Genomic DNA, 11,082 nt, shown 5'->3' on the forward strand with positions numbered 1-11,082 from the left:
TTAAATCTGGCCACCCTAGACCCAAACTCTACTAGGTGTGGTGGACAAAAAAACGCACGGATGCCCCCACCCCAACACCTGCCCCAGGCCACTAGGAATGGACGTAAGCCTCTGGTGATGGGATTTCTGGAGTCTACTTGAAGCCCGGCCAGGCAGACAGGTGAGGGGAGGTAACACGGAGGTGCCCTGGCTCTGACCCGACACCTGCAGACACACTGAGAGCTGAGAGCCACCTTCACGTTCAACCACACTTTATTCGTGGGCTTGTCTTCCCAAGCCTGGCTCAGGAACCAAAACACATTTCCCAGCCTGCTATGCGTGGTCTCGTTCATCTAGAAGTCACAGCCATCCACCCAGTCCGTGAGGTCTTTGCCCTGGCAGTGATGCCTCCAGGCCTCCCTGAGGATGGAGACGGGGAAGAGGAGAGATCCTATCAGCGGTAGTCGCCAGTCACTGCCCAGAGGAGAACAGGAAGGAGGGTGTGGGCTCTAAACCAGAAGTGAGGAAGGAAAAGGGTTTGTTTCCTGCTGCTGCCCACCAGTCCTAACCGTACCAATGCAGCGGGGCTCTAGCCCAAGTCACTTACCAGTAACCCAGACCCTGAGGCTCTTGGGTGATCTTCATGGCACAGATGACGGTATCCTTGAGATTAGGATTCAACAAATCTGGGGTGATGGGCAGAGAAACATAACGAGGGAGCAGGGGACATCCAGAGAGTGAGTGTGTGAGTGTGTGTGTGAGTGTGTGAGTTTGTGTGTGTGTGTGTCTGTCTCTGTCTGTCTCTCCTCACACACACACACTCCACTCCCCTAAATCCAACTCTGTCTCAACCACTCTGGAAGCACAGGTACCACCCTATCCCTCTCCCCCTCCATCAGAAACAATCCTCCCTTCATTCCTAAAGTTCTAAGGCCAGTCTCCCATCTGGGACCCCCAATTCAGACTGATGGAAGACCTACCCTCATCCCTTGTCCCATCTTCCTCTCCTCCGTGGGCCCAGCTGGATGTGGGGGAACCCTCACTCAGAGATGGGGGTACCAACTAAACTGGGGAGGAAACGAAAGCTAATGCAGGCCCTGACCCCTGCCAGTCCTGGGCCAGCCCAGCTACCTGAGCAGTACAGCCGGCACATGTTGGGGACGTTCGGGGTGAAGTTTCTGCACCACCTCCGGCTGCTGATCTGGAAGATGCCATTGTTGGTGCTTCCATCAGCCTCGTGGTCCACAGCAGCTGTGTTGAAACCGCTTGCGAAATAAGCAAGGCAGATCCCTGCATAGGGCAGAGCACAGGCCTGGGGGTCAGGCGGTTATAGCCACCTCCGACCAGGGGCTTACTGCGCAGGTCCCATGCTGGCTCCACCTAGCCTTGCCTGCCTGATCAAGGTGATTGGGGCAGGTGCCCTCCCACCTGCTTTGCAGCTGAATCAATCAGTAGAGGCTTAGAGAGGCACAGTGACTCACCCAGAGTCCCATCCAGCTACCAAATAGCAGGGGTCAGGGCTGGCCTCAGGCCCCCTGACTCAGGCCAGCAATCTTCCCACTTGCTCATTGTTTAGCACAGAGTAGTACCCAGTAAGTTTGTTGAATCAGCTTACTGCAACCTCCACCTCCCAGGTTCAAGCAATTCTGTCTCAGCCCCGCAAGTAGCTGGGATTACGGACACCTGCTACCATGCCCGGCTATTTTGTATTTTTAGTAAGATGGGGTTTCTCCACATAGGTCAGGGTGGTCTCGAACTCCTGACCTCAGGTGATCTGCCCACCTCAGCCTCCCAAAGTGCTGGGATTACAGGCATGAGCCACCACACCAGGTCTACAAGTGCTAAATCTTTAGAGACAAGATTAGGGAGACCCAGGTGGAAACTATAGAGGGTGCTGGAACGGGAGGAAAGATGAGCCCCGGTGTGACTGCCCTGCCTGGATGGCCATCGAAAACTGCCACCAGCTTGAAAAGTTTGGCCCAGCTACCTGAGCAGTACAGCTCAGGGGCTTACTGCTCTTTTCAGTTTGTCTTTTCTAGTTCCAGAAGGAATGTCTGATCCTTGTGACCACAGTTAAGTTTAGGGTACTGAGCTGCCTGTTTCCTTCGACCCCGACTTTAGCGGCAGGGGAAAATGAAGGCGTGACTCCACTGTGGTTGCCTGCCGCCTGCCTACTGCGTGTTTAACTCAATGCCGGCTGTTCTCTACCTGCCCTCTCAAATCGTCTTCGGTTTACGGATGACAGCTAGGGCTCTAAAAGCTCCCGAGCCACAGCCCGTGAAGGAGCAGAAAGGGAGGGAAGGAGGGAGAGAGGTGTGGGGAAGCCAGGGCCAGCCAGAGAGAGGGGTTCTCACAGTCAGCCAGGCTGTATCCCCGGTATCCGTCCAGCCCGAAGTCCTGTAGCACTCTGGCCAGTTCACAGCGACTGTAGACCTTGGCCTCACTGGAGGGGAGCAGGCAGCTGAGCAGAGAGACCAGGGCCAACAACATGGTCCCAGCTGGGCACCACCGCCGTCTGAGCGCCCTGCTCCTGGCTTCTGTGCTGGCTGCAGAGGTGGCACCACCACCACTCTGGCTCAGAGCTGAGCTTTGGGATGACAGGCGGCTCACCAGCCTCAGTGGTCCACTCACAGAAGGAGAAGACACGGGGCTTGAGCATACCCCTGGAAAAGGGGAGAGGGGAGAAGAGGTGGGCAGAAGGCCAGGCTCCAGCAGTGCGTATCAGCCCCCTGGTACGCCCAATCGGCATCAGCTCTGCCCTGAGGCCAGCCCCTCTCCTTCCGCATTGGGCTTCACACCACCCCAGCCTCCATAGTACACGCCAGCCATGATTTATTCCTGAGGCCCATGATTTTACAACTAGGAAGGGGCAGAGTTTGGATGAAGACAAAATTCTAGAAATCCGAAGCCCCACTGAGCAGATGCTCCCGGAGGAGATAGCCGAGCGGTGTCACACCGTGTTCATGGGTCCCTCAGCCCAGTTGCCAAGGAGACCGCCCTTCTGGCACCGAGCCTCCATCTCCAGATCTTAACTGAAACAAGGTCTCCCCCAGAACACTCTTCCCCTGTAGCCCCCTCAAGGGGAAGCTGCTCTTTCTCCACACACAAAGCCCTGAGACAGTCCCAAAAGTCCCCTTCACCCCAGCCACCCCTTCTAAATTAGAACTTGCAAAAAGCCCTCCTCCGGGAAAGCCCAGCCTGCCCGCCTCTGACCTCCAAGCCCTCTCATCATTGGCTGTGTGTGGCCAGTCCCCCAAATCACTGAGGACAGTAGCACCTGGGTGTCATAGCCTCAGGGCTCCTTCCTCTCCTCAGATCTAGTCCCCTCCGGCTCTGGCTCCGCTCTGTCTCAGCCACTCCCTCCCCTGTCCTGGTCATCCAGGCTTCTTGTCCTCACCCGCATTTCCCCACGTCTATGAGCCCGGATTCCACCGCCCATCAGCTCTGACAAGTCTCCCCAAGCCTCTCAGGACCTCTGAGCCGCCACATCCACCCTCCACCTTCACAGTCAAAAAGTGAAAGAGCTGTACAAACTCCTGTTTGTGCCAATGAGTGTCCCTCGTCTCCAACCCCCACGGGACCTTGAATGCCACCAAGGATGACAGAGTGGTTGAGGCTTTGCAGCAAGGCTTGGGTTGGGGTGGAAGTCCCCCTCTGACTGTGGGCACTCCCTGAGCCTCGTTTCCTCTATAAAATGAGGACATGAGTAACACCTGCCCCATAGGATGGTTGGAAGAATAAATGAGAAAAAGCATGGGCACAACTTAGCTCCTGGCACTAAAAATAGGTGAGTTTTTGTTTCTGTTATCAACTACGATGGGCGCTGATACCCGTGCTTGTCTCTGTTCAGCTTTCTGTCTCCTGTTTCCTACAAAGGACCTGAAAGCCCTCAGCATTGTCCCTGAGCAAGTCACGCTGTCCCACCCCTTGGCTCCCAGAACACAACCTCGTCTCCCGCTGCACAAAGTAAGAGGAGCAGCGTGCTCACTTGTGGAATGTCTTCCTCTTTCTGCCTTCACCCCACCCACTCGCAAACTCATCAGTGGGCTCCTCAGCCTCATCTCCACCCTGTCATTGTTCGGGTGCAGGGCCTCCACCCCCACGGAGGCCCATCTTCCCTCTGAGCTCTAGATTTGTCCTTCCGGTCTCCAGGCCTTGCTCCATTCGTGGTCCCTCCTCTCCGGGCGCCACTCCGTTCCCCTCCTGCTCCTCCTTCCTCTCGCTTGTGGAGACACGCTCAGTCTCCAGCTTCTAAACGCCTTCCCTGGAGTCTCATACTGACTGGTACTCTCCTGTCTCTTTCCCTCTCTTCTCACCCAAACTCCTGGGAGAAATTCCCACTTTCTCCCCTCCCGTTTGTTTTCCAACCTGGAGAACTGGCCTCCCTGCCACCACCATGTGCTGAAACTGCTCTGCAGGTCCAAGGAAGACCTTGTCGGCTCTGCCTTATGGGAGCTCTCAGCCACCCATGCTGTGGACCACCGCCTTTTGAAAGGCTTGCCTCTCCTGGTTTCCACGATGCTCGCCTTTCCTAGGTTTCCTTCCTCTCTGACTGACTCTCCTCCTTATTCTCTGTGGAATCGATTTCTGCCCAGGCCAAAAACCTGTCATGCTGTCCAGGCCTCCCTGCCTTGAGCCTTCTTCTCTTCCACTTTCAGGAAAGCCTCTGGGGAGCCCTGCTGTGAGCCACCACCTGTAGTCTGGCAACCTCTGTGGGGCCTTTCTAAGATCTCAGAGGCAACTACTACCTGGACGATTCCACTTGAATGTCCTGCAGGCACCTCAAACTCAGCACATCTCAACAGAACCAATGCTCCCATCAAAACCTGCTTCTGGCAGGTGTAGTGGCTCACGCCTGTAATCCCAGCACTTTGGGAGGCTGAGGCAGGCAGATCGCAAGGTCAAGAGTTCAAGACCAGCCTGACCAATATGGTGAAACCCGATCTCTACTAAAAAATATAAAGAACAGCCAGGCATGGTGGCGCATGCCTGTAATCCCAGCTACTCAGGAGGTTGAGACAGGAGAATCGCTTGAACCTGGGAGGCAGAGGTTGCAGCCAGCCAAGGTCATGCCATTGCACTCCAGCCTGGGCAACAGAGGGAGACTTCGTCTAAAAAACAAAAAAAAAAAACACTGCTTCTTCCTTGTGACTTCCTTTGCATGCTTTAAAACATGGTGAGGCACCCATTTATCCAAACTGGAAATACAGATGTCATTCTTCACTCTTTCCTCCCCATGACATCTTTCACCCAGTCCTAACCAATCAGTCCCAATGTCCTGTGGATTCTCCCTTCCCTCCGAGAGCTCCGTCCTTTCCTGGTTCGTACCCCCATCATGGCCTCCTGTGTGGTCTTCTTGTATCATGTCTTGACCACTCTTCCAAACTATTCTATGCACACCCATCAGAACAAATTTGTTAAACGAAAAGCCCAACCCTGTGACACCTTGGATGGATCCCACCACCACTGCCCCTTCTAGGTCCACAAGGCCCTCCACGACCCAGCCCTGCTGCCCACTCCCTCACTCACGCGCAATGCTCCAGAAGTACCACCTTGTTCTCTCACAGTGACCTTGCTGTCGAGAACGTTCACCCTCTGCCTTCCTCTACCCAGTTAACTCTGACTCACACCTGAAGGGTCTCAGCAGAGGTGGGTTCCCCAATGAGACTCTCTCAGCAGGCCACCGCCCCCCACACTCTCACACGCCCGATCTTCCACCTCTTTTGTCACGCTTGACTGGAAGAGATGTCAGTCTTTCCCACCACAAAGTTAACTTCCAAGGAACGGCAGCCAGTCTTATTTATCTGCATGTCTTATTTATCTGCAGAGTTGCTGGCATGGAGTAACTGCTCAGTGGCTGCTTCTGAAACACAAGTCCCCAAAAGGCATGGCCACAGGAACGTGAGCCCTTCTCATCAACGTGAGGGAGGTAAGACGGAGGAGCCGGCCAACCCGATGGACTTTGTCAAGTCTTTGAGCACTGTGCCAGGTTTTCTAACTTAATCTCATCCAGTCCTCTCAACAACTGAAAGGGGTAGGATTAATATCTCTAAGTTGTAGAGAAGGAAGCCAAATTGACTTCTATGCAGGGACTGTTTTTCATTTATTTATTTATTTATTTATTTATTTATTTATTTTTTGGGATCGAGTTTCGCTCTTGTTACCCAGGCTGGAGTGCAATGGCGCGATCTCGGCTCACCGCAACCTCCGCCTCCTGGGCTCAGGCAATTCTCCTGCCTCAGCCTCCTAAGTAGCTGGGATTACAGGCACGCGCCACCATGCCCAGCTAGTTTTTTTTTGTATTTTTTTTTAGCAGAGACGGGGTTTCACCATGTTGACCAGGATGGTCTCGATCTCTCGACCTTGTGATCCACCCGCCTCAGCCTCCCAAAGTGCTGGGATTACAGGCTTGAGCCACTGCGCCCGGCTCATTTTTTTATTTTTATTTTTTGTAGAAGTGACTTAAAAGTAATTCCAGGCTGGGCACAGTGGCTCACACCGGTAATCCAGCACTCTGGGAGGCAGGTCAGGTGGATCACAAGGTCAGGAGCTCAAGACCAGCCTGACCAACATGGTGAAACCCTGTCTCTCCTAAAAATACAAAAATTAGCCAGACAGGGTGGTAGTCAACTGTTAGCCTAGCTACTCAGGAGGCTGAGGCAGGAGAATCGCTAGAACCCAGGAGGCGGAGGTTGCAGTGACCCGAGATCGCATCACTGCACTCCAGCCTGGGCAACAGAGCAAGACTCTGTCTCAGAAAAAAAAGTAATTCCATCCTGAGCACTTCACAGCAGCTCCAGAGGTTTCTCTCTCTGTCTCCGTCTTCTCTCTCTCTCTCTCTCTCTCTCTGTCTCTCTCTCTCTCTCTCTCTCTCTCCCTCTCTGTCCTCTCTCTCAGCTGGTCACTGTCTCAGGCCGGGACACCCCACCCTAACCACCGTCTTGTTTTTCACCACCCTTCTCTGGCCAGACCAACCCAGGGCCCCTGTTAACAGCTCCAGGAAGAAGGGGAAAGGGGCTCACTGATCAATGGTGCTCCCCACAGAGCTGAGACCATGGTGACAATGGCAGCAGCAACAGTTGCCCAAAACCTTGCTTCAGCTCAGGATGCCCCCCACAACCGTGCCAGGTCCCCAGGCACCCAATGTTAAGAGAACCATGGGGAAGGCAGGCTCCAGGCCAACTGAGGGCCTTCTAGAACTCCAGCTCTGTGAGCTCATCTCCGACAAACAGCTCCACCACTGAGCTTTGATTAGCCCATCTGAGCCCCTCAACTCAGAGTCCAGAAGCAGAGCAGGGGCATCTAATCCCAGCCCCCTTGCACACCTCTACCCACCCACCGCCCCCTCCACACACACACACACTACTTTGAGGGATAACACTTCCTCTCCCCAACAGATCTTTCAGATGATTACCCAGGGACAGTGGCGGATACCCAGGGATAGTGATGGATGTGTAGGCATGGTTGTGGGTGCCCAGAGATAGTGGGAATATGCAGGGATGGTGGTGGGTGCCCAGGCACAGTGATGTGTGTGCAGGGGTGGTAGTGGGTACCCAGGGATGGTAGCAGATGTTCCAGAATGGTGATGGCTGTGCAGGGATGGTGATGGATTTGTAGGGATAGTGATGAGTGTTCAGAGACAATGATGGGTGTCCAGGGATGGTGGTGGGTGTCCAGGGATGGTGATGGATGCCCAGGGATGGTGGTGGGTGCCCAGGGATGGAGATGGGTGCCCAGGGATGGTGGTGAGTGTTCAGAGACAGTGATGGGTGCCCAGCGATGGTGGTTGTTCAGAAACAGTGATGGGTGCCCAGGGATGGTGGTGGGTGTTCAGAGACAGTAGTGGATGTACAAGATGGTGGTGGGTGCCCAAGGATGGTGGTGGATGCCCAGGGATGGTGATGGGTGTCCAGGGATGGCATGGGTGTTCAGAGACAGTAGTGGATGTACAAGATGGTGGTGGGTGCCCAAGGATGGTGGTGGGTGCCCAGGAATGGTGCTGCATGTCCAGGGATGGTGGTGGGTGCCCAGGGATGGTGATGGGTGTCCAGGGATGGTGGTGGATGCCCAGGGATGGTGGTGGGTGCCCAGGGATGGCAATGGGTGCCCAGGGATGGTGGTGGGTGTTCAGAGACAGTGATGAGTGCCCAGCGATGGTGGTGGGTGTTCAGAGACAGTGATGGGTGCCCAGGGATGGTGGTGAGTGTTCAGAGACAGTAGTGGATGTACAAGATGGTGGTGGGTACCCAAGGATGGTGGTGGATGCCCAGGGATGATGATGAGTGTCCAGGGATGGTGGTGGGTGTTCAGAGACAGTAGTGGATGTACAAGATGGTGGTAGGTGCCCAAGGATGGTGGTGGGTGCCCAGGGATGGTGCTGCATGTCCAGGGATGGTGGTGCATGCCCAGGGATGGTGATGGGTGTCCAGGGATGGTGGTGGATGCCCAGGGATGGTGGTGGGTGCCCAGGGATGGCAGTGGGTGCCCAGGGATGGTGGTGGGTGTTCAGAGACAGTGATGGGTGCCCAGCAATGGTGGTGGGTGTTCAGAGACAGTAATGGATGTACAAGATGGTGGTGGGTACCCAAGGATGGTGGTGGATGCCCAGGGATGGTGATGGGTGTCCAGGGATGGTGGTGGGTGTTCAGAGACAGTAGTGGATATACAAGATGGTGGTGGGTGCCCAAGGATGGTGGTGGGTGCCCAGGGATGGTGCTGCATGTCCAGGGATGGTGGTGGGTGCCCAGGGATGGTGGTGGGTGTTCAGAGACAGTGATGGGTGCCCAGGGATGGTGGTGGGTATCCAGGGATGGTGATGGGTGCCCAGAGATGGTGGCAGGTGTTCAGAGACAATGATGGGTGCCCAGGGATGTTGGTGGGTGTCCAGGGATGGTGGTGGGTGTTCAGAGACAGTGATGGGTGCCCAGGTATGGTGGTGGGTGTTCAGAAACAGTAGTGGATGTACAGGGATGGCGGTGGGTGCCCAGACATAGGTGAGTGTGCAGGGATGGTGGTCAGTGTGCAGGAATGGTTGTAAGTGCCCAAGGATAGTGGTAGCTTCCCAGAGATAGTGGTGTGTGCCCAAGGATCATGGTGGATGTGCAGGGATGGTGGTGGGTGCCTAGGAATGATGGTGGGTGCCTAGGGATGGTGGTGGTCGCCCACTACTTTTCCAGGCTGCCTATTTCACCATGGAGCTCCTTTGGCTGCCAGAAAGATTTTCTTTAATGCTGAGACACGAACCACCCCCTTCTCCATCTGGATGATGGCCATTTAGTGTGGACAGGTGCAGGGCAAAGGTTACACTATTGACCCTAAAACTTAAAGGCCAGAGAAGTGAAATGAAAGGGCATGTGGTGCCCATGTCTGTGCCCCACAGGTGCCCGGGCTTGGAGGCCATGCAGCACAGCAGCTAGAACACAGGCTTTGGGGTCAGGCTGACCAGGGCTGAACACATGGTCTAGTGACTTCCAGTTGGATTACCTAGAGAAAGTGGCCTCACCTCTCTGTTTTCTTGATTCTCAAGTAGGGATGACAATAGCCACCTCACAAGGTACTAGGAAGGCTCCATGCAACAGCAACAACGTGCTCAGTACCCCAGGTGCTCAATAAATAATAACTACTACTAAGTGCAGAGCCCAGCCATTTAAGTGTCTAGTTGCACCATGTCCACCCTATCTGCCTGGGCCCCATCCCAAGACAACCAAGTTAAAATTGAGGGTTGGCTCAGCATCAGCACCAGTATTTCTCTTTTTTTTCTTTTTTCTTTTTTAATTGAGGTAAGAACACTTAGCAGGAGACCTGCCCTCTTAACATATATTTAATGTACAATCCATTATTGTTCACTGTACAGGACACTACCATACAGCAGATCTCTGAAGCTCATTTGTCTTGCCTGGCTGGGCTTTTTTTTTTTTCTTTTTTTTTTTTTTATGGAGTTTCGCTCTTTTGCCCAGGCTGGAGTGAAGTGGTGTGATCTTGGCTCACTGCAACCTCTGCCCCCTGGATTCAAGCGATTCTCCTGCCTCAGCCTCCAGAGTAGCTGGGATTACAGGTGCACACCACCACACCTAGCTAATTTTTGTATTAGTAGAGACAGGGTTTTGCCATGTTGGCCAGGCTGGTCTCAAACTCCTCACCTCAGGGATCCACCACCTCCGCCTCCCAAAGTGCTGTGATTACAGGTGTGAGCCACCACACTTGGCCACCTGATTGGACCTTTATGCTCACCGATTAGTAACTTTCTGTTTTCTCCTCCTCCTGGCACCCTGGTGACCACCATTCCTCTCTTTGATTCTATGAATTTGACTATTCTAGGTACCTGATACAAGTGGAATTATTTCCTTCTCTGTAACTGGCATATTTCACTTTGCATATTGTCCTCAAAGCTCATCCATATCGTTGCATATGTCAGAATTTTCTTCCTTTTTAAGGCTGAATAGTATTCCATTTTGTGTTTATAACACCTTTTCTTTATCTATTAATCTGTGTGTTGGTTCATTTTGCATTGCTATAAAAGAACATCGGAGGCTGGGTAATTTATAAAGAAAAGAAGTTTATTTGGCTCACGGTTCTGCAGGCTGTGCAGGAAATACGGTGCCAGCATCCGCTGGGCTTCTGGGGAGGCCATAAGGTTTTACTCACGGTGGAATGTGAAGGGGGAGCAAGCACATCACATGGCAGGAGAGGGAGCAAGAGACAGGGGAGGAGATGCCAGGTTCTTTAGCCAGGCATGGTGGCATGCCCCCTGTAATCCCAGCTACTCAGTAGGCTGAGGCAGGAGAATCACTTGAACTTAGGAGGCAGAGGTTACAGTGAGCCGAGATTGCACCACTGCACACCAGCCTGACTCAGTTTCAAAAAAAATAACTCATGAGAACTCACTCACCATCATGAGAACAGCATGGAGGAAACTGCTGCCATGATCCAATCACTTCCCTCCCTCCCTCAACACGTGGGGATTAAAATTCTAGATGAGATTTGAGTGGGGACACAGAGCCAAACCATATCAACATGAGAGTGCCAATATCTTTGGAGATCATGATTTCAATTATTTTGGATAAATACCAAAAAATAGGATTGCTGAATCATATGGTAATTCCA

At 53.4% G+C, this 11,082-nt stretch overlaps 1 protein-coding gene across 2 annotated transcripts; it reads right to left on the minus strand.

Moving 5' to 3' along the window:
• Positions 1–234: 234 nt before the first annotated feature.
• SPACA3 (sperm acrosome associated 3) lies at positions 235–7,127 on the minus strand. 2 transcript variants are annotated; one of them, XM_003933025.3, is made up of 5 exons: positions 7,002–7,127; positions 2,334–2,642; positions 1,111–1,269; positions 587–665; positions 235–399 (listed from the first exon to the last, which is right to left on the minus strand). In XM_003933025.3, exons 1-5 carry the CDS (start codon positions 7,033–7,035, stop codon positions 333–335), a joined length of 648 nt encoding a protein of 215 aa, XP_003933074.1. In that variant the 5' UTR covers positions 7,036–7,127; the 3' UTR covers positions 235–332. The 2 variants fall into 2 exon arrangements, with proteins under 2 accessions (XP_003933074.1, XP_039332498.1); XM_039476564.1 differs by lacking the exon at positions 2,334–2,642.
• Between the last annotated feature and the right edge of the window lie 3,955 nt (positions 7,128–11,082).

The sequence above is a fragment of the Saimiri boliviensis genome, chromosome 17 (genome assembly GCF_048565385.1).
Source record: "Saimiri boliviensis isolate mSaiBol1 chromosome 17, mSaiBol1.pri, whole genome shotgun sequence".
Classification (NCBI taxonomy): Eukaryota; Metazoa; Chordata; class Mammalia; order Primates; family Cebidae; genus Saimiri; species Saimiri boliviensis.

Excerpts from the sequence above, each read along its gene's own strand:
- SPACA3 (XM_003933025.3), bottom strand. The coding sequence starts at position 7,035 with ATGGTCTCAGCTCTGTGGGGAGCACCATTGATCA. Across the intron at positions 2,643-7,001 it reads GTGGGGAGCACCATTGATCA|GGGTATGCTCAAGCCCCGTG; the intron begins GTGAGCCCCTTT and ends CCCCTTTTCCAG. Across the intron at positions 1,270-2,333 it reads GGGATACAGCCTGGCTGACT|GGATCTGCCTTGCTTATTTC; the intron begins GTGAGAACCCCT and ends TGCCCTATGCAG.